Raw genomic sequence first — 24,249 nt, 5'->3', positions numbered from 1 at the left:
GCCATAGTTTAATTTTCATTTTTGAATGATTGACCATCATTTTGCCATTTCTATTGTGTTGGTTTGAGCTCAGGAGAGAATAATCAACACTGAATAGGAGCTCAAGGCACGCCGTTTTGATAAATCGGGGGGGGGGGTGAGTATTTAGGTGAGGGTGTTTAATTTGGTGATCTTTTGTGCCTTTTTGAGTTATATGCTAGCAATTATGACATGCAATCTACTGATTTAGTCGTCCGAGATGAGGCTAAGGCTAGTTTCCTGATCGCTCTAGATAAGTAAGATCTTTTAAGAGTTGATTAATTTAGATTGAAGTCCAGTTACTATCCATTGATGTCTAGTCTCTAGATCACTTCTTAAGTTTCATGATTCATCTTTACTTTTGTTTGATCTTATTATTCATTCATATTATCTAAGTAGTTGTTAGTTAAACAATCACTTTGATAGTCTAGATAAATTTATTTCAATGAATTAGTAGTAATTACAATATTAGATTACTACCTTGCTCACTACTAATACAATTACATCGTGCACTTGCAGCGTAGTCAAATTAAAAATCAAACAATACGACATCTTTATCTAGTTCTTTTAACACTGATCACTAATTTATTAGCAACAAAAATATTGCAATAACATGATGTAATTGTAGTATAAATAGCAAACGAGTATCATATCAACATGGACTGATAAGCGAAAACACTATGAATAATCCTAATAAATACTACTGCAATATCCAGGCAAACACAAAAATATGGAGAATAAAATAAAAACTCAAAACAGAACAAATAAAATCATATTAAAATCTAAGATATAAAAGACTGATTATAGGGAATGTAATTTTGTTAATTACATCTACACAATTAACATATTAATCTAAATTACCAATTTAATTTAGTCCTGACAAGAGATCAGTACATAAATAATCATAGACTCTCGCTAGAACAGTTTATGATAGCTAATTATTAAATTCTCGATCTCGGCTAGGTCTCAAGAAAATCTTCTAACTCTCAAACGCTCACAAGAATAGATTTCTATGATTTACCTATCTACGTTAGGTTTCAAAGTTAAAATCATATCATACATTCCTTAATCCGCTAAACAGTTATCTCCACTAGGTGATTAAATTTAAAAGCTAAACATGCAAATTATAATTCACAAGAAATAAGCACCAGGAATTGTGAATCAGAAACTAGAACACAAAAGTGTATCAATAAATCAATAATAGAAATTCAATCAACTATTTATAAACCCTAGAATTAGAAAAGAAAACTAGTTAGACATAAATGAATAAATAAATAAATAAATAGACAAAAAACATAATTAAAAAGAAAGCAATAAAAATAAATAAAATTGATAAAACCCAAAAAAAAGTCAGGATGAGCAATTGGAATCTTCAATCTAATCTTTGAAAGCAATAAATTCTCAAGTCTAAAATTGAACAATGTTAAAAAGATAGAGAAGAGAGATGTAGAGAAGTGTCTAATAGGTCAACAAAAGGACCTATATATAGAGCATAGGAGATAAATAAAGTGCAGAACTCAAAAATACTGATAAAATCCCGAAAAATCGCAAATTCCTGAAAATTCGCAAAATCCCGTCTGCCACTATTAACTGTTGCGCCAACTTTCTTGTTTCAGCCATATCTCCTTCGTACGAACTCCGATTTACAATCCGATTGCGCCCAAGAACTCGTATTGAGATGGTCTACAACTTTCATTAAAATCATATCTCCAAAGTAAGCTTTGATATTTCTATAGATTTCATCAAAGTACGAGCAAGTACCATATTTCACAAGATAAAGCAATTTAAGCACAAAACAATCACCAAACACTCAATTTCCTATACAATTAACATCTTAAGAACATTAAAAATCATAGAAAAATGAGTGTTATCAACACAATTTTATTTTTGCTTCGTTTTTTATAACTCTTTAGTTTTGAAGCTTAGATTTAATTTCCGCAAGGATTAAAGCCGTTCAAGTTGTTCATCATGAATTTGCTTATGGGTTTTATTTAGTTAATTTATTGATGTTCTCCAATATTGATGTATTTTTATTAATTATATCTAAATTTTTATATGATTCTAGTGTGAATTAACTTTTATATGATGTATTTTATTTATGTGTCTGATTATTGATTCCAATTTGCTTTACAATCTGCTCCCTCTGTTCTATTATAAATGACACAAAACTTTTGAGCTAGCATACAAAATAAGAACAATGTGTAAATTAGTTAAAAGTGGTAGGGCCAAAACATTTTTAAAGGTAAAATTTTGTCATTTATGGAAACAAGTCGCTTATAGTGGGACCCAAAATGGAATACATGCATGCCACTTTTAATGGAACGGAGTGAGTATGATTTATGATTTTTAGTGTTCTATACCATGTTAAATAATTGGCCACTATTTTACATGTTTAATGTTCAATTTGAGACCTAAGAGTGATAATTAATGGTCAATCGGTTTGAGAATGCATGATATGATTACCTCTTGATTCCTAAAAAAGAGATAGATGGGTTACATGGACTTCTTTGCGTGATTTTCGGAGTTAGTATATTTTTCTTAAGACTTACTGGGCATAGAAAATATATTAAACTACTTTCATAAAATGCTCGAGAGAGTGTGTAATTACATTTGTGATTTTTCATTGTGAGTGGATTAAAATTGGTAACTAAACCAATAAGTTAAAATAAGGGAGTTGTCCCGCTATTGGGTTTCCTTTTTGGGTTGTCCCGCTATTAATAATGGCACGTTTTCCTTTTTGGGTTGTCCCGCTATTGATGGCACGTTTCCTATTTTGGAAAAAATAAGGGAGTGATTTGTGTTAATTAAAATCCTAATTAAAAGCCTAATTAAAACAACTTTAAAAAAAAAACATTCGCTGCCATTCTTCTCACTCTCACTCTCACTCTTAACTCTCTCTCTCTCTCTCCCGATTACCCTCACTCTCTCTCAACTGCTACACCCTCGCCGCCTCTTCTCCTCCACGGCGGCAGCGCGGCGCCTCCGCGTCCACCCACCGCCTCCGCGTCCACCCAGCCTCCTCTGCCGCCTTCTCCTGCCCTCTCTACCCTCTTCTTCATCCCTCCACCATCATCTCCTAAACCCTAGCGTCGCCTCCACTGCTTAGCGCCACCTCCTGTACTGCGCCGCCTCCACCTTCACGTCGCCTTTCCCCCAAGCTTCCCTCCCCAGAAAAACCTACCGGCAGCCCCCATCCACCCCCCTCTGCCTCCGCCTCTTTCATCATCAGATCTGCGCCTCCATGAAGACGACCGCTCGTCGATGCAGCCCGCGCCACCCTCCACCGCCTTCATTTCTCGCCACTCTCTGTGCCGCGAGATTGGAGATCAGTTCATGGTGAAGAAATTTGCAGAATTTCTTTAATTGTTGCTTTTCTATTGTTGACGACGATTAGGAGGCAATTTCTTTAATTTCTTGCAAATGTTTTCACCCATTTCTTGTTGTTGGAGGCAATTTCTTTAGGAGGCAATTGCTTTGAGTTTCATTTTGCAGATTTTCAAGCGTGTTTGTTGAATTTCAAATTTTATTTTTCAGATTTGAGTTTCAATTTCATTTTGCGGATTGGAGTTTCATTTTTCAGAATTTCGAATTTTAGAAATTTCAGTTTCATTTCAGAATTTTAGTTTTCCTTTTCAGAATTTCAATTTTTCATCAGAAAGAAGAAAGACAACATTTATATAAACTGGAATTTGACTAAGTTAATTCTATAACAAACGAACATCTCTGTTCTTTATTCTCACAATTTCAGTTTCATTTCTCAAATTTGAGTTTTTTTGTATATTTACGATTTTTAGGAAATTATAAATTTAAATACAGATTATTAAAATTAAATTAATGAATAAAGAAATAAAATCTTTTTTTATATTGATAAAATAGGAATAATTAACAATCCCTTAATCACAAACTTAAACATGTGGATCACAATCCTTATTCACCTAATTTGCTTCTCCTTAATCTTCGTGCCTAAAAGAAACGTGCCATTATTAACGGGACGGAGGGAGTAACTTATTTTTGTGTGATTTGTGTGGTCTTATGCACAGTCCCTTTTTCCACTTTTTGCACTTCAATTCATGATAATATTATTACAAGTTATATGTGTGATAATATTTTTCCATATTGTATATTTTTATGATCTTTCAACTTTTATTATTTTTTTATTTTTAAACGTTGATCTTTCATTTTACAGTACTTAAAATATATACTCTCTATATTTCTCCTTCTTTCTTTTCATTTTTCTCTATTCTCTCTCTCTCTCTCTCTCTCTCTCTCTCTCTCTTTGTATTATTTTCATATATTTTTCCACCAAATAAAACATGAGATAAAAATAGTGGAGACTGCTAAAATGTGATAAAAAAAATTATTTTTTTCTTTTCACTTCTTTTCTATTGATAAGCTTACGACCAAAAAGAACACAATATATGTTAGTACGAGTGTGTGTGAATTATAACTAAAAATAACCTCCTCAAATCTGTAAATTTTTATATTAATTCAACGTATTCATATTACTTTGAAGTAGAAAAGTATTTATATGTAGAGGTGTAATCGAGTCGAGTCGAGCCGAGCCGAATAGTGTCTTGTTCAAGCTTGGCTCGTTTAGCTAATCGAGCTGTTTGATTAATTATCGATCGAGCTTTGATCGAGTCGAATACAATGCCGAGCCTAATCGAGCTTTTTAAATTTAAATTTTTATTTTAAATTTTAGTTATTTTCCTAATACATAGGTTAATTTTCAAATATATAAGTTATTTTATTCACAAAAATATATTATATTTACTATTTTCTTGTAAATAAATGATGTTAATTAGATACATAATCCAAATATTACTACATATTGTATAAAATATAGTAAGACATTTAATGAATAATCTTATGTTTTTAAGATAAATCACTTCACGAGCTTGTTCACGAGCTAACGAGCCGAGCATCGTCATGCTCAAGCTTGGCTTGTTTACCTAAACGAGCTGTTCATTAAATTACCGAACGAGCTTTTATCGAGTCGAACGTCGAATAGCTCACGAGTAGCTTGGCTCGTTTACAGCCCTATTTATATGAAAATAAGTGGTTAGATATATTAATAAATGACCTAGTTACCGTGAAATCACTGAAATGACATTTTAATATTTTTTTTAGGGGAAAAAGAGTTGCATTACTCAACGACAAAAGAGTTGAGTAGATGAGGCAAATGCTGAAGAAAAGTAGGCAAAACGTAGCGCATAATTGGGTAGACGAGGAGAGTAGCTAAAGTCACATCTGGTGAAGTTATCCAATGGAAGAAGGATCCGTGACGCCAACAATGAGTCTCAAGAGTAACATCCACACATGACCGCTGCTGCTTCGCCTTCTTCAGCTATCCCCGAACCAGCAGCATCAAATTGGCCATCCCGAGAGCACATCAATCTAGCAGGAGCCGCATTGTTTTGCTGCGAATCAGTCACAGGTTTTGTCCAAAGAGCTCGCTGGGCAAGAGAGTAGCATTCCATAGGCCTTTCTTTGAAAAAGCTTCATGTTTCTTGCATGTTACAAACGGGGTGCACGATCGAGGGAACTATTACAACTCAAACTAAAACAATCGGAGCTAGAGAACTGAACTAAGAAAATAAAGAAATTAGAAGTAACAAGGAAACTGGAATGAAGTTACAATTGAAATAAAACAAACGTGGAAAGCGTCGAGTCGAGATGAAACTCTTCCCGCAAGAAGATTATCGCCCCGGTAGTGCTCACGGTGTTGGCGAATCTTCCCCAAAGGTAAAACGACGACGTTTCGTTGGATGTAGCACCACAATCCGGCGAGCTCCGGCGAACGTAATGGAATCGAGGACTGAGCAGTATGCAGTGAGAGTATGTGAGCAAAATGCATAATTTCGTGTGTACTCATGCCATGCTTCTAGTACTATATTTATAGGCATCTCAACAAGGGGGAAATTAAGTCTGCATTATGGGAATTAATCCACATAAGAAACTGCTGGGATGTTACACAATTTGAATTCTGAAGTTACAGAATTCATTCTGCATCAATTCCAGAATTCAAAAGATTGAGCAGTTTCGAAAACTGCTACAGCTCAAGGCTTGGGCGGGCTGAAACGGATGGGCTTCTGTTGGGCTGAAAAAATAAATATAATTGGGCTGAGAATTAACAATCCAAAAAGCCCAAAAGTATTTTGTCCAAAAAATTATATAGTTTGGACCCAAACACCACCCAAAGCACCAATTGCCAAGATCCAAGTCCTTGGCCGCGGCCCGTACCCGACCCGCCCGTCCGGCTGCGGCGTCGTCGTCCGTCCGATCGATCGATCGATCGTCGGCGGCGACGCGCGTGTGTGTGTGTGCGCGAGGCCAAGGCCTTCATCCAACCCCACTAGCAAGCCCACAAGTTATTAGCTCCACGAGCATTGCTATTCTTATACAAGAGTATTCTTCCCTTGTTTTCCAATGTGGGACAATAACACTTCACTAGTGTTATTTCCCTTCTCAACATCCAAACTTTGATATACAATATCTCACTCACCGGAAATCGGTTTTGAGACTTCAAGTATACCACGTTCATCTACTCGAGACGTAGATTAACATCCACTAATTATTTCAATTAAATAACAAATATTTAATTAAATAATTAATTCCAGAAATGGTATAAAACCATATTTCCAACAATCCCCCACATGAGTGAGAAAGCCGTATGCAGATGTATGCAGACACTTAGCTCAGTCCTCTTAAGAAACAACATTGCATTTGGAAAGGTAGCTTGTGGCTTTGAACCTACCATAGTCAATCTTATCGAGTATACCGGCGGCCTAGTGGATATGGTTCCTTGAACTAGTCCTCCTCGGTGTATACTGAGTCAACAATACTGACACAATATTGCTTCAATCCTCATTCGTTCTTACGTTTGTGTCCATTACGGGCCTTGGAACACCCCTTTGGATTCATAAGTGTTTCAATCGAAGCGGCCACTCTTCACACTTATATAGGTAACTCTTAACTCAAGCATCCTGCTATACTTGTCCTCATTGAGAAATTCTAGAGTTATTAAAAGTCAGGGACTTAACCTCACCACATGCAGGTTTCCGAACACTCACTGTTCTACAAGGAATAGGCAACTCGAGTGTTCAACACACAGATTCTCATAGCTTAGTTGTCCCATTGAACCAAGTTCTTGGGATCCTCCAGTCATCGTGGTTGGGTATCCACTATGATCATCTTTAAGATGTGGATTTCAAACCCATTCCCCCTAACAGCTTATACATTTGATCTCGATGGATACTTTTAGTCAACGGATCGGCTATATTATCAATTGATCTTATATAGTCAATTATGATAACACCACTCGTGATCAAATGTCTCACGGTATTATGGCGTCGACGAATATGTCTCGACTTACCGTTATACAAATTATTTTGTGCTCGTCCGATAGCAGCTTGACTATCACAATGAATTATTACGGACGACACAGGTTTCGACCAACATGGAATATCCTCGAGGAAATTTCTAAGCCACTCGGCTTCTTCACCAGCTTTATCCAAAGCTATGAATTCGGATTCCATGGTCGATCTAGCAATATAAGTTTGCTTCTTGGATTTCCAAGACACAGCACCACCCCCCACAGTGAATACATAACCGCTCGTTGAGAACGAGTCTTTGGCATCAGATATCCAATTTGCATCACAATACCCTTCAAGTACAGGGGGCTCCCTAGTATAATGAATTGCATAGTTCTGAGTATATTTCAAATATCTCAAGACCCTTTCAAGAGCTTTCCAATGTTCATTACTAGGATTGGCTGTAAAGCTGCTCAACTTGTTGACCGAGCATGCTATATCGGGACGAGTGCAGTTTGTTAGATACATCAAGCTCCCAATAATCTTAGCATATTCTATCGCATCAACAGGTTCTCCCTTATGTACATTCAAATGTACACTAGGTTCCCATGGAGTCTTAGCTATTGGCTTGTCAAAAGCATTGAGCTTCTTTAACACTTTCTCAACATAGTGAGATTGTGTTATAGCAATACCATCAGGCTTTCTTAGAATTTTAATTCCAAGAATTACATCAGCTAAGCCCATATCTTTCATGCTAAAGTTTTTACTTAGCATATTTTTTGTTTCTTGAATCACTCGGGAATTACTCCCCATGATGAGCATGTCATCTACATAAAGACAAACAATAACATAGCCGTTATTAGAATTCTTAATGTAGACGCACTTGTCACACTCATTGATTTTAAATCCATTTGACAACATTACGCCGTCAAATTTCAAATGCCATTGAAGCGGTGCTTGCTTCAATCCATATAAAGACCGTTGGAGTTTGCATACTTTGTGCTCTTGCCCAGGTACTACAAACCCTTCAGGTTGCTTCATATATATTTCATCTTCCAATTCGCCGTATAAGAATGCAGTTTTCACATCCATTTGGTGAATCTCGAGATTGTGCAAAGCAGCAATAGCGAGAAGCATCCTAATAGATGTCAACCTAGTCACAGGCGAATAGGTATCAAAGAAATCATACCCTTCTTTCTGCCTGAAACCTTGAACGACAAGTCGGGCTTTGTACTTATCTATAGTACCATCAGATTTGTACTTCTTCTTTAGGATCCATTTGCATCCTAAAGCTTTGCAACCAGGTGGTAGATCTACTAACACCCAAGTATGATTCTGCATAATGGAATCAATTTCAATATCTATGGCTTCTTTCCATAGAGCTGCATCAGAGCCAGACAAAGCTTCTTTGATCGTCACCGGTTCGCCGTCTAACATTAAGACAACATAATCCGGTCCATAGACCTTAGCCTTTCTAACTCGTTCCCCACGTCTTGGTTCTACATCCACAGGTTTAGACCTTGGTCTTTTCCTATTAGGTGGTATAGGATTAGAACTCGTGGCATCATCTACTTGTGTAGAACTGCTAGCTACGTCTAAAGGTTTAGAACTTGTAGCTTCACACTCAACTCCATTGTTTGAGTTAGACATACCCTTATCCTTATTGGGATAGATATTTTCAAAAAATATAGCATTCCTTGATTCTATCGTTGTCCCAACATGTATATCGGGTATCTCCGATTTGTGCACTATGAAACGATAGGCACTGCTATTAAGTGCATAACCAATGAAGATACAATCCACCGTTTTAGGTCCAATTGTAACTTGCTTTGGTAAAGGCACTTCTACCTTAGCTAAACACCCCCACACTTTGAGGTATTTATACGAAGGTTTCCTTCCTTTCCATAGCTCATAGGGAGTTACATCTTTCCCTTTGAGTGGAATTTTGTTCAAGATATAGTTAGCCGTTAAGACAGCTTCCCCCCACATGTTTTGGGGTAATCCTGAACTAATCAACAAGGCATTCATCATCTCCTTAAGAGTTCGATTATTGCGTTCAGCAACGCCATTAGATTGCGGTGAATAAGGAGCCGTCGTTTGATGGATTATACCACTTTCATTGCATAATTCAGCAAACGGAGCTACATATTCTCCCCCTCTATCACTTCGAACCATCTTAATTCGACATCCAAGTTGATTCTCGGCTTCATTTTTGAAGTTCTTAAAAGCTTCAATCGCCTCATCCTTACTTTTTAATAAGTAAAGATAACAATATCTTGTGCAATCGTCTATAAAAGTGATAAAGTACTTCTTACCACCTCTAGTTTGCACAAACTTTAAATCACAAACATCGGTGTGAATTAATTATAATGGTTTAGTGCTCATTTCAACCGATTTAAACGGTAACTTAGCCATTTTGGCTTCAACACAAACTTCACATTTTTCTTGTGAGTTAAATTCATCAACTTTTAATAAATTCATTTTTACTAATCTTTTTATAGCATTTAGATTAACATGTCCAAGTCTACAATGCCATAAATCGGAACACTCAATCAAGTAAGCAGAAGAAGTAGATTCTTTCTTATTGATAGTTGCCTTGGCAGGCTTACAAGCTCTCACGCCAAGTTTGAAAAGCCCTTCGGGGGCATAGCCTTTCCCAAGGAACTTTCCCCACTTGCGAATTACAACATAATCAGCTTTGAAAAACAATTCAAAATCTTTCTTAGTGAGCTTAATGCCCGAAATCAAATTCTTTCGGACGGTGGGAACATGCAGCACGTCCTTCAAGGTGATCTCCACGCCTGAAGTGAGTTGAAGAACCACATCTCCCATGCCAAGGACTTGTGAAGTCCGCTCGCTAGCCTCCATGATCGTCTTGTTTTCCACTTCTTTGTAGTTGTGGAACAACTCACGATTGATGCAAATGTGGACGGTAGCGCCGGTATCCACGAACCAAGCATTTGGGCTATCAACATGATTCACCTCGGAAATCATTGCAGCAAAGTCGTCTTGGTTCCAATCGTCAAAGTCCTTCTCGACGTTGTTGACGTTGTTCTTCGCCTTCTTCCGCTTTGGCTTGCGGCAATCCTTAGCCATGTGACCATGCTTGTCACAATTGAAACACACACCATCAAACTTTGATGGTTGTCCTCCACCTTGCTTCCCTTTGCCCTTGTTGTTGGGGTTAGGGCGACCACGCTTGTTGGAAGGTCCGCCTTTCTCGGTGAGATTGGCCTTTGCATCCATCGGCGCTCTGCTCTTTTGATCACGACTCCTCACGTGATCCTCCATTTGAAGCTTTGACACCAAGTTCGCCACGGACATCTCCGAGCGCTCATGCTTCAAAAGATTTTGAAAGCTCCTCCAACTTGGTGGCAACTTCTCGATGATGATCGCTACAAGTAGCGCATCCGCCAAGGGCATTCCTTCAGCTTGAACTTCGTGTGAAAGAGTTTGGAACTCTTCCACTTGGTCCATCACGGAGCGGGAGTCGACCATCTTGTAGTCCAACCACTTGGCGACGACATACTTTGTAGTATTCGTCTTGTCCACTTGATACTTGAGATCAAGTGCCTCCCACACCTCTTTCGCGGTCTTATGGACCTTGAAGACGTTGTAGAGCCGCTCGTCCAAGGACATGAGAACGGTGTTGCGGCACAAGTAGTCGCCTTGGCACCAATTCGCATACCCGGCACGAACCTCGAAGCTCGTCTCTCCTTCACTCGGGGTTGGAGGCGCATCCTCCGTCAAGAAACCGGCAAACCCCACGGTTATGAGGTAGAACAGCATCTTTTCTTGCCAATACTTGAAGTTCTTGCCCGAGAAAATGGAGGGTTTCTCGGCAAGACCCAACGTCCTCGACGTTTGCAACGGAGCCATGGTGGAAGTGGAACCACCCGTTGAGCCAAAGGATGAACCGAAGAAGGTGGACGAGGTGGAACCAACAGTAGCGGAGGCGGTGGAGCCAATGATGGCGGAGGAGGTTGAGCCAATGGTGGCAGAGGCGGTGGAGCCGTTGGTGGCGGTGCCGGCAGCAGGGATGGACGCCATTTCTCCAAGCAAAGGATTAAAGTTTCGAAAGTTTTAAGGTAGATTAAAAATCCAAACTCGAACGTGCGGCAGCAGCGGATAATCTTCTTGCGATTGTTACAAACGGGGTGCACGATCGAGGGAACTATTACAACTCAAACTAAAACAATCGGAGCTAGAGAACTGAACTAAGAAAATAAAGAAATTAGAAGTAACAAGGAAACTGGAATGAAGTTACAATTGAAATAAAACAAACGTGGAAAGCGTCGAGTCGAGATGAAACTCTTCCCGCAAGAAGATTATCGCCCCGGTAGTGCTCACGGTGCTGGCGAATCTTCCCCAAAGGTAAAACGACGACGTCTCGTTGGATGTAGCACCACAATCCGGCGAGCTCCGGCGAACGTAATGGAATCGAGGACTGAGCAGTATGCAGTGAGAGTATGTGAGCAAAATGCATAATTTTGTGTGTACTCATGCCATGCTTCTAGTCCTATATTTATAGGCATCTCAACAAGGGGGAAATTAAGTCTGCATTATGGGAATTAATCCACATAAGAAACTGCTGGGATGTTACACAATTTGAATTCTGAAGTTACAGAATTCATTCTGCATCAATTCCAGAATTCAAAAGATTGAGCAGTTTCGAAAACTGCTACAGCTCAAGGCTTGGGCGGGCTGAAACGGATGGGCTTCTGTTGGGCTGAAAAAACAAATACAATTGGGCCGAGAATTAACAATCCAAAAAGCCCAAAAGTATTTTGTCCAAAAAATTATATAGTTTGGACCCAAACACCACCCAAAGCACCATTTGCCAAGATCCAAGTCCTTGGCCGCGGCCCGTACCCGACCCGCCCGTCCGGCGGCGGCGTCGTCGTCCGTCCGATCGATCGATCGATCGTTGGCGGCGGCGCGCGTGTGTGTGTGTGCGCGAGGCCAAGGCCTTCATCCAAGTCCACTAGCAAGCCCACAAGTTATTAGCTCCACGAGCATTGCTATTCTTATACAAGAGTATTCTTCCCTTGTTTTCCAATGTGGGACAATAACACTTCACTAGTGTTATTTCCCTTCTCAACATCCAAACTTTGATATACAATATCTCACTCACCGGAAATCGGTTTTGAGACTTCAAGTATACCACGTTCATCTACTCGAGACGTAGATTAACATCCACTAATTATTTCAATTAAATAACAAATATTTAATTAAATAATTAATTCCAGAAATGGTATAAAACCATATTTCCAACATTGCATACCAAAAACTCCAAACCATAGTAGCAAAAAGCTGCTGAACCTCTTTGTGTGGGATCCGTCGAATGCTATCAAACCAAGAAACAATACAACACTCCTCACCATGGGAAATCGGGTTCAAACCTCCCAGCAGAAGGACATCCCTAAGGGCGTGCTCCATTGTTTCCACCTTATCGCCACATCTCCTACACATAATCGACCTCCTCATTAAAGCTTGCGCCGTGGGAACAGCCCCAGCTAAACAAGAGTTTAACTTTGGGAAGATCATCCAGATTCCAAACCCATTTCCACAGTGACCCTAGGCCTCATCCCGTTGTTTAATGGAACAAGCCAACCGATATCCCGACTTAACAGTCTACACGTTGAACCTTCCCGCCGGCCAAATTGGTACATCAGCTCCTCCCCAATGCCGCAACTGCTCCAACATTCTCCAAAAATCAGTTCCAACTTATCTCTATCCCAAGTCCAAGAATCCTCATTCAAAAACTCATCAAGGGTCGCCCCTTTCCATTCATTCGAAACATCAGCAACCTTAAAATTACCATCCCCATCAGGAAACCATTTGTCAAAACCCAAACGAATTCTGTTGCATCAGCAACCTTAAAATATACTGTTTATAATGTGCCGCAACTATCTCTTCCGGTGGGGAAGCGTGCATTGCAAGCATTGATCTAAGGCTTTGATTTTTGTGTTTTTTTATTTTGGATCAGAATGCTTGATCTTAGCCCCAAATTAAAATAACATATTTATATAGCCTCCAGAAATATAAACATAGAAGAACAAGCACATTCCCACTTTTGATTAATTTGTCGTCATCGTTTTCTCAGGTGGTGGTCCTAAGAGTGTCTGTTGCATTACAGAGGATGCGAAAGTAAAATGAGTCAACATATTTACAAAGTCGAAGGTGTGTGTGTTTGTTCTCGCCAGCCTTAATTTTTTTAATGTTTTTAATTTTCTGTGACAACTTTTATTGGAGTTTTTGAGTTTATGTGCAGTAATGAGGCCCTTCAATATATATTTTGTAGCAAAGAAAGTGACGGTAATAAGAAAGATTACGTCGTTGGAGGTGTTGTCGAGCATATCAAAGGTAAAAACGCACAGCTATAGGCTCCGACCATAACATCGGAATTCAAAGGCGCTTGAGTTACAGAGAAATGGAGTAACCGCCTAGCCTAATATTCACTATTTCATTGTCTTGTTTATAAATTCATACACTATTAAATTGCAATTTATGTTGATGAGAGAGAGAGAGAGAGAGAGAGAGAGAGAGAGGTTTCTTGAATGATTTGATGAGATGTGAAGGAGTAGAGAAACGAGGAGCGCAAAGATGGTGAGGGAGATGAGTAATGTGTGTTTTGATGAAATAAGGGATAATGATGTCTCTAATCCATGAATTGAATAACAGATTTGATCCGTTGAAGAAGGAGGCATAGGTTTTGATCCGTTGAAGAATGGGGGACTAAGTTCACGTCAAAAGATAAAAAGGAATTGGGGCTAAGGGGTAAAATAGACTTTATATAAATATTTTTAATATTTTATAATATAAGAGGCTACAAAGAGTAAAATTGAGGCTATAATTAGAATTACCCTTTTAAATATATCCACTAAAATTATCATTATAATCCCAACCACGATTCATTGGGCATTCAATACAATCAAGGGTGATTTTAAATATATCCACTAAAATTATCATTATAAATTTATAATCCCTCGTTGAAAAAAAATAACATATGTACATATTTACCCCTATAATTCCATTTTAATTTTTAATAACTATTTCCAAAAAAATTTACGCAACCCCATTTCCTGAAAAATTGTATAGCCCCTAACTGCGAAGGGAAAATATATATATATATATATCAAACTTTACCTAGATTTAGAAGGCAGTTGTCAAAGTTCAGGAGGTGGAGGCAGCGCCACCAGCGAGAAGACATGTTGCTTTCAACTTTTTGCCCTTGGTTTTTGGATCTATTTTCCTCCATGGACGTTTCAGGCAATCTTTTTGTTTTTATGTCTTGAATTTCCCGCTTCAGTCCCGGCCCAACGGTATGCAGTTTTGGGCTTTAGCCCAATTTAGGTATTTTATCTCAGTACTATATATATATATATATATATATATATATATATATATATATATATAGGGAAGGGCTAAAATAAGAGCATTTCTTAAAATATAAAATAAGAATCATTTTCAGCCCTTAGATCATCAAGATCTACGGTTGATTTATAATCCTGTTGGATGGATTTATGGTCCTGAGTTCGAATCCCAAAGGTAGCAAAAATTTATTTTTCACAATTCATACCTTTATACAGCGAAATCATACGTGTTCTAATAAAATTCATACATTAAAAATTGCTCTTATTTCTTATTTTACGATGTGCTCTCACGGTAGCCCACCCCTATATATATATATATATATATATATAGTTGAGATCTGTAATCTGTAACCCTAGCCGCATAATAAAATCGGTTCTCCTCACTGCCCGTGGATGTATCCAAATTGGTGAACCACGTAAATCTGTGTCTTCTTTACGTAATCTGTTTTACTGTGCTCTTTAATTCTATTCCATCACAACAAACTGGTATCAGAGCCTGGTCTTTTCAATCAGGGGATTTTTTCCGCACTGTTAGGATTTTCTGGAGTCGATCAAGAATGTCTGCTTTCAACGTAAAGGTTGACAAATTCACCGGGAGAAATAGTTTTGGCCTATGGCACATCAAGATGCGATCTCTGCTGAAACAACAGGGTTTATGGGCACCGCTGTTTGGAAAGAAGAAATCTAATAAAGATGATGAAGAAGAGTGGAATACTCGGGAAGAAAAAGCCTACTCGGCTATCATGCTTTGTCTGTCTGACGATGTTATCATCGAGGTTGCCGATCAGAAAACTGTCGAAGGTCTCTGGAAGAAGTTAGAGAGTCTCTACATGACGAAGTCTCTGACCAACAAGTTGCTTCTGAAGTACCGTCTATTCCGATTACGCATGCAGGAAGGTACTCCCCTTCAGGATCATCTAGACAAATTAAATAAAATTTTGCTGGATTTGCGTAATATTAATGTTAAAGTAGAAGATGAGGATGCTGCTTTAATTCTATTAATATCTTTGCATGAGTCGTATGAGAATTTTGTTGAATCGTTTATTACTGGGAAAGATACTCTATCTCTGGAAGATGTTCAATCTATCCTCCACAACAGAGAAGATCGTCAACAGGCCACAGAAAATCAGGCATCAGGGTTGTCTGTCACGGGCAAGGGACAAAAGAAATCTGGGAAGCAGGAAAAGAAGAAGTCGAATCATAAAGGTTCAAAAAGTCCTAAACCCGAAGATATCTGCAATTACTGTAAAAAAACCAGTGCACTGGAAGAATGATTGTCCTAAGAAGAAGAAGAAGCAGGAGCATAAAGGGGGTGCCAGTGGTTCTGCAGCTGTGGCAAAAACTGATACAAATTCTGAAGATGATCTGGCCTTGGTTGCAGCTGCACAGTCACATCGTAATGATGTGTGGATTCTGGGGCATTATACCATATTTGTCCAAACAGGGAGTTCTTCTCGACCTATGAGTAGATAGATGGAGGCAATATTTCCATGGCCAATAGTGCTGTCTGCAAGGTGGTTGGAATTGGCTCAGTCACGATACAGACACATGATGGGGTATTCTGCACCTTGAATTAAGTCAGGCATGTTCCACAGATGACGAAGAATCTGATATCATTGAGTCTTCTTGACAGCAAGGGTTTCAGTTTCAAAGGTGAAGGTGGAGCTATGTATGTCTGTCAAGGTTCAAAGGTGGTTCTGACAAGCTTGAAACGTGGTACCTTATATTATCTGCGAGATTTCACGGTGACAGGTTCTGCTGATATGTTCACCAAGCCTGTCCCACATAGCAAGTTTCAACATTGTTTGGACTTGCTAAACAGCAGAAGCTTTAGTTGCCCAAGAAGGGATAAATCTGAGGCAGAAAGGAGGAGTCTATTCATCTAGCATTGTAATGATGCAGCTGTAGGGAAGATTCAAGTCAAGGTGGAGATTTGTTGATATGTCTTGAATTTCCCGCTTCAGTCCCGGCCCAACGGTATACAGTTTTGGGCTTTAGGCCCAATTTGGGTATTTTATCTCAGTACTATATAAATATAGCTGAGATCTGTAATCTGTAAGCCTAGCCGCGTAATAAAATATGTTCTCCTCTCTGTCCGTGGATGTAGCCAAATTAGTGAACCACGTAAATCTGTGTCTTCTTTACGTTCTCTGTTTGATTGTGCTCTTTAATCCTATTCTGTCACGACACTTTTTTGGCTTTTTCCTTTTTATATTCGATGAGCCATAATTAATTTGACGCAATAATTTCAAATTGATTTGTCGCTTTATCTTCAAATTGTGTGTTGATCCAACGATATTCTCTTCATTCATTCAAAGGAGTTAATAACTTAATCGATATATTCTTATACTCCCTCCGTCCCGCTAAAGTTGGCAATATTTGTTTCGGCACGGAAATTAAGAAATTGAGTGTTATATGTTTTAATAGAGTGTGGCCTACAATTGTTGACCAAATTAGTGAGTAATTATTGACTTAATTAAAGTAATTATGACATTTTTAGAAAGTGGCCTACAATTGTTGACCGAATTAGTGAGTAATTGTTGACTTAATTAAAGTAAACTTTTACCATTTTTAGAAAGTGGCCAACTTTAGTGGGACACCCAAAATAGAAATGTTGCCAACTTTAATGGGACGGAGGGAGTAATTGTTTCAATAAGAGATTAATGTTTTTGGTTCCTCCTCGACGACAGTTAACTTCTCGAAACATCAGCGTAGTTGTTCCATTTGCAATGTTTCCTGGTACAGAAGTAATAAAAAATTTATTGAGAAGTGATGGTCAGACTTGTATAGTGCAATTGGAAAAGATAATGTAATTACTTTGCCTAGTGCCATGAGGAGAGATGTTGCTATTATTCTCTTGAAGACAGAGATAAAATATCTTTAAACGTTTATTAAATTCAGGGTGATTCAAAATTACACTTTTCTTGTTAATTTATTTTTAATTTTTGAATTAAGATATAATCATAATTATTAACAATAATTTTTTAAGGAGGTATGGCGAGAAAATTATCAATCACAAAGAAAGTCCAAGAGCGTGATGAGGCTATTTTATTGAATAAATCCTCCACTATTTGGTGCAGGTCAATAGCTTCAAATTCAGCTCCCTATTTTTCATAGAGAAATCTGTATTTATTAAGAAAACAGTGAAGACGAAATAAGTGTTGGACTCCGCCGGTAATAAGATATGTTTTTTCCGCGATTTGGACACAACATCGTGCAAGACTTGTAAACAGTATTCACTTCTCCATGAATCAAGTACTCAAAATGCATTATAGATGATGAGGTAATATAGCTTTTAGGTAAGAGTGATTGACAAAAACCCTAGAAACAAGAAGCAAGTTTTGTGACAAGACAAGAATGTGGTGATCTTGAGCTTCAGTCACCAACAACCTCAACCTTACCTCGTACTTCAACCTACACTCTCTTAGATAGGCATTCTCTTAATTCAACAATTTCAGTTAAGTTGCCCCGACCACTTTGATGACTTACCATTCAAAAGTTGTGGCAACGTCCCTCAAACAACATACCACGCAACTAATTGAAAAACGTATCATCAATTCATAACTGTGCAGATATTTAGACATGTATAATAACAGCAAACTCTAAGATCAAAACAAAAGTGGTTCAAATTGTTGTTATAACGCTTTGGAATATTCGAGCTTCGAAACAACCAAACACAGACAGGAAGGATAATTAAGAAACTGAAATGGTATCCAATATCTATTAGCATTTGTTGGAACTGCAAATACAGAGGTCAAATTGAAGTTACCAGTCACAAAATAACTACAACTGAAACACTATCCCAACATGTGAAATGCAGCAACCACAAAGTATATGTAATCAGAGCTCGAGATGCATTCTTAAATTTGATAGTTTCTTTTCTTTACATAAATCAGACAATCTACAACTTGTTATGAGAAACCGCCACTCACCGGACCTTCTTGTGAGACTTAAACGGGTAGCGAGAAGGAGGGGAAGGTGAAAATTCAACCGGTAGCTGAGGGGACACTACGTCTCCAGTCAGCATCCCCACTACATCTTTCATTGAAGGCCGACGGGTAGGTGATTTCTGCAGGCACAGAAGCGCCACTGTGATGCATAGCAAGGCTTGCTCTTTATTAAAAGACTGAATATTCTTATCAACCAGATCAAGAAGCTTCCCAGCACGAGCAAGATGCCGTGCCCATGACAGCAGATTGGCTCTCTGGAACTCCGACATTGGGGACCCTGTCACCTGAAGTGGTCTACGTCCAGCGATCAGAACTAATAACAGAACCCCAAAACTATAGACGTCACACTTCTCAGATACATCAGCACCACCGCCATACTCTGGTGCAATGTAGCATACAGTTCCTCTCATACTTGGTGTGCTACTAACACCACCACTCTTGGGTATCTCCCCACTAACAGAGTCGTAGCTATTCTTCCTCGCTTTCCAAAGCTCACCGCTGATACCATCCAACCACCAGTCCATGCTTCCCCTACTACCACCCCTGCTTCTACTCCTGCTCCGGCTCCTTTTCTTCTTTCCATCAGCATACAGCTCATCATCCCTCGGCCACCAATTTTCGTTATAACAATCATCACTCATGGACCCTTGAGCTTGTTTCTTCTTCTTCTTCTTTTTCTTCCTCTCCAACTCTTCACAGTACTCCTCCTTCCACCACTCCCTCGCAGGCCTTCTCCTTTCTTTCTTCACATTCTTTTCATCATCCAACGAGACCCACCAGTCTAACTGCCTTCGTTTCTTCTTCTTCTTTTCCATCTTCCCCACAACCCTAGAACTCGATGATGCCCCAATCCAGTCACTTTTCGGCCTCTCCTTCTTGATCTCATTCCCTATCCACTCCATCACATAATCCTTAACCTTGCCCGACTCCCCGTCCGCTCCCGTATCTTGCTTCCACCACCAATCTTTCCCTGAAACGCTCTTCTTTTTCTTCTTCTTCCACCCACTCCTTTCACACCCGCTGTCAGCGCTAAACCTATCAAAGTTCCCCTCGGAGACACTAGTCTTTTCCAATCCATCAGAAGGTGAAGCCATTGCAGCTACTGTCCTAGGAGAAACCACAGGAGCTGCTTCCATCTCCGGCGACATCTCCACCACCGAAACTGCCTCAGGCGAGGCCTCAACTCTAACAATCACACTTTCAGGTGTGCTATCAACACCAGCCAGATTATGCAGATTATTACCTTCCTCGAACCCACTTGTGGTGATCACACTCTCCGTCTCCTCCACCATGGATCCATTATCATCCAGCCCATTCCCCAAATTGCCCTCCTTCTTCACCTCACCTTCCACAATAACATTATCCTCGGCCTTGAACCTCGCTAACCCAAAATCACCAATCCTGGCATTAAAACTAGCATCTAACAGAATATTACTGGGCTTAATATCGCCATGAATGATCGGCGGATCGCAATAATGGTGGAGATACTCTAACCCCTTTGCTATATTAAGAGCAATCATAAACCTCTTATCCCAATTTTTCAACTCCTCGCTCTTCTTATGAAAAAGACAATCTTGCAAGCTACCGCTCTCCATAAGCTCATAAACTAAAAGCATCCGACGTTTCTTGGGGCTCGAGGAGAAACCCACAACGGAAACAACATATTTACAGTCGATCTTGGAAGAAAAAAGCAATTCATTCTGAAACTCACGCTCACCTTGCAAAGACCCCGAATCCATGAGCTTGACAGCGCCATGGGATAGAGTAAATCCCGAATCTTTAACGAAGTAGTAGCCCGGCTTGAACTCGGCGCGGTAGACGGAGCCGAAGCCGCCCTGGCCCAGGCGGAGGGAGGGGGAGAAATTGGAAGTGGCGCGGCGGAGGAGGGAGTAGGAGAGGCGCAGAGGGGGTTTCTTGGAGTCGGTGTCGGAGGCGGAAGGGGCGGTGCGTTTCTTGCTGATTCTGCGGAAGCAGAGGACCAGGAGGAGGAGGCACGAAAAAGCCGCCGTCAATCCGCCGGCGAGGGGCGGCAGGATGTGGTTGGTCGGGTGGTGGGCCGGCGCCGGAGGAGAGAGGAGGCGGCGGGAGGGCATGATGGTAATTTTGGCGGTGTCGGGGGAGTTTAATGAGTACAACTCATAACAGAGTGATGAGGGCAGCAAAAATGGAGCAGTTGATTGAGAGAATACAGATAGAGACACCTTAATTGTATCTATATTTCTGCTTCACTGTGAAGCTTTTCCTTCCCCCTTTTTGCTCCAACACTTGTACATACGCTTCTGGCCGTTGGATTTATTCAACACTAAGTATTGTCTCTAATGTCATGCATTAATGTATAATGATCAATTTTTTTACTAATTTTTTTCTTATAATCATAGACACTGAGGACAAATATTTAAATGAAAATTAGGCTATTCAACTTTTACGACACATTGGTGGGGACGTATATAAGTATACATGAATATATTTTACAACACTTTTCATTGTATCTATTGAATAAAATATGATGGCATTTATTTGATTAATAGCAAGTCATTTTTAAATTAGACTTCTCCTTCTTATTCTCCCTACGCCACTATGTAACTTTTCTTTCTTCGCGTGAAGAGATCCAGTTACCCAAGTTTATCGCACCAAGAAACAGCTCATTAATTCAATAAATGATCATCCACGTCCAAACAAAATACCTAAAGTATTGAGAATTTAACCCAATTCAGAAATGTTCTTCAACAAAAAAGATAACTGAAGCTCAAGAAAAAGGATGATTAGCTGTATCCCGGCCCGTCGTTCATGTCCTAGTTTTTTTTTTGTAGAGATTTGAGCATCCCTTATATTCCTCCTTTAATATTAGTTGATTTTAACTTTCAAATAATAATAATAATTAAAAAAAAATGGAAGCACAAGAAAAATGGGTGTTTGGCTAAGCTTATAATAAACTCTTTAAAACATCGTATAACCTCTTCAAAGTGTTTGGTAAAATAAGCTTCTAAAAAGCTTATGAGTTGTAAAAACAAGCTCTAAGAGCTTATACGCTCCCCAAAAGATAAGTTTATCTATCCCAACTTATTTTCTCATTATCTTATAAGTAACTCTCATTTTACAAAAATAATTTAACTATAATTTTTTATTTTTATAATATATCATTCTAATTTCATTTTTCTTCGATTTTCTTTCACTAAATAAAATTTTTTTCTTTAGCTTATAAGCTCAATTATCCAAACACTTTGACAATTTATATGATTTTAAAAACTTACATCTTATACATTTTTGAGACATCTTATAAACTCTTTAAAATAAGTTTAGGAAACATCTTCAATCTTTCGTAGATTTTATGGTCAAATTGAATATTCATTTATGGTGTTATATATATTCATTGGCACTAGGCTACTACCTATATTATATGAGGGGGGAAAAAAACCACCACCACCAATGGATTGAAAAATAACATTTTCCGGGTTCTCTATTGCCTACACTTTTTGAGACATCGTAAAGTAAACTATGTGATGCTTGATATTGTATATTAAGAAATGTGTAATTCATGAATATAGATAGAAAATGACTTCAAAAGTCAAAATGTATATTGAATCATTATTTATTCGTTATTGGTTTTATTAATTAGGTGGTTGCTAAAGAATTAAGATATAAAATTTGTAGAAATTAAAGGAGAAAATAAATAATACAAAATGAGTATAAAGTCGTTTATATAAATACATATAATACATGCTAACCAATTGAAATTTTTTAGGATGACTTGTTAATTAAATCACCACCTTAGATTAAATTTTGTAATTATAACCTTATTTTCAAATAATTGAAATTTTTTATATATCCAATCTTTTGATTGTTGCCGTTAGAATCGCCCCAAATTCGACCAATTCGACCAATTTTTAATTTTAAATAAATTCTCATCATTCAAGCATTTGAGTCGAGATCGAAGGTTGAGCTTTAGCGGGCTCAAGGAGATGATTATTTTGATATATGCATTGATATATATCTAATAGTACTCTCATCATCCCATAAAAACATGCATATATAATATGAAACGACACGGATTTTAAGAAATTCTGTAAAGTGTAATGTGAGTCGAGAAATTGTCTTATATTGATTGTGATATTTTAGTGGGAGAATTATTACTATAAATGGATTATGCATGTTTTTATGGGACAGTCGAAAAAAAAACTAGACATGTTTTTATGAGGGAGTACTTTTTAATTCCAACATTTTTTGTTGAAGTAGCAAGTAATGATCATCGTCTTCAAATATATTATCGCTCTGACGAAATTTATCGTGGTTAGAATTGAATATCGACGCATATGCCAAAATATTCCTCGTCTCAAGCTCATGAAAAAACTAGCATTTAATTTCTTGAATTAAGGACTCATACAATAAGAATTTGTTTGAAATTGAAAGTTTGAAGGAGTGGTCAAACCTGAGGATGATTCTAATTACAAAAAAAACAAAGAGTATAAAATTTGCAACATTTTGAAAGTAATCTTATAATTAGAAATTGATCTAATTAAGACGGTGATTTAATTCGTAATTAATCCAAAATTTTATGTGCAATATTAACTGTCCCAAAATCACATATATATTACACCCGCCTAAATTTGTTCTAAAAGATCTAATGCACTTTTGTTACAAAATATAGCATCCAATGCAAAAAGGTCTACGGTTAAAAGAAAAAGAAAAAGATAGGTCAGGAGTAGGTTGTATTACTTTGTTGGTTTCCTTAATCGTTGTAATTTCCGTGTAATTAATGATTAAATCTTTGTTGTTATATAGCATAATAAAATTCATCCAGATATGACAGAGAGACCTTTTAAAAGAGTAAGTGGTTATTCTATGATAGAATAAATATTTAGTGGGTGGACTACTAATATTTAAAAGCTGTTATTTTCAGTTGCTGAGTAGGTAAGAAGATGGAGATTAATTACCCTACAAAAATCTAGTTCCGGAAATAGGGATTTTAGCATTATTTCTTGTTCCTTTTCTCATCATACATTATGTCAAATTGTCAATTTCATCATCAAACAGTACTATACTTCATTTTCAACTTTTTTATGGTAGAAATTATATTTCAAAGACCTGGCTATTACCAATAGTATCTTGTTTTTTTATGAAATTGGTTAACATAGTCTGGATTTTATTGATTCAATTCAAATTAAGCGATGTCAAATATACGTGTGTATTTGAGATTGTTAGAAATATACGTGAGATTGTTAGAAATGTTAGAAATGAGCTGAATCTTTCATCTTGGTGTACTGATGATTTAGCTCACCTAGTCATTTGAGTGTGTATTTTGCTGAATGGCATCTCTGGTGCCAAATTAATGGAAATTTTCTTGATAAAAAAAAATAATAATATACGTGAAATAGAATTTCTTTAGGTAAAATTAGATTTAAAGGTGGAGAGGGTTCAATTTCAACGTCTCCTTTTCCGATTCAAAACAATAACCAAGGATAAATTAAATGTGTTAACCGACTCAATAAATCCCTTCATTACGGAAATAAAAAATACAAAAAATAGCAAAAAATTACAACAAATTGGTCAAATTGCAAAATAAAAAGTAATTATTGATATAAAAAAATTGTAATG

The 24,249-nt window shown here is 37.9% G+C and overlaps 1 protein-coding gene and 1 long non-coding RNA gene across 2 annotated transcripts; one reads left to right on the top strand and one right to left on the bottom strand.

Moving 5' to 3' along the window:
* Positions 1 to 13,429: 13,429 nt before the first annotated feature.
* LOC131014480 (uncharacterized) lies at positions 13,430 to 14,024 on the top strand. Its single transcript, XR_009098225.1, has 2 exons — positions 13,430 to 13,514; positions 13,606 to 14,024. It is a non-coding gene; the product is annotated as an uncharacterized LOC131014480 (long non-coding RNA).
* Positions 14,025 to 18,400: 4,376 nt separating this feature from the next.
* On the bottom strand, positions 18,401 to 21,020 carry LOC131014478 (receptor-like serine/threonine-protein kinase At4g25390). The gene has a single exon (XM_057942472.1). It carries the CDS (start codon positions 20,748 to 20,750, stop codon positions 18,636 to 18,638), a length of 2,115 nt encoding a protein of 704 aa, XP_057798455.1. The 5' UTR covers positions 20,751 to 21,020; the 3' UTR covers positions 18,401 to 18,635.
* Positions 21,021 to 24,249: the final 3,229 nt, after the last annotated feature.

Source organism: Salvia miltiorrhiza, chromosome 3 (genome assembly GCF_028751815.1).
Source record: "Salvia miltiorrhiza cultivar Shanhuang (shh) chromosome 3, IMPLAD_Smil_shh, whole genome shotgun sequence".
NCBI classification, from domain to species: domain Eukaryota; kingdom Viridiplantae; phylum Streptophyta; class Magnoliopsida; order Lamiales; family Lamiaceae; genus Salvia; species Salvia miltiorrhiza.
This window is presented reverse-complemented; position numbering and strand designations above follow the sequence as displayed.

Bases quoted from the DNA above. Each gene is read 5' to 3' on its own strand.
- LOC131014478 (XM_057942472.1), bottom strand. From the start codon at position 20,750: ATGCCCTCCCGCCGCCTCCTCTCTCCTCCGGCGCCGGCCCACCACCCG.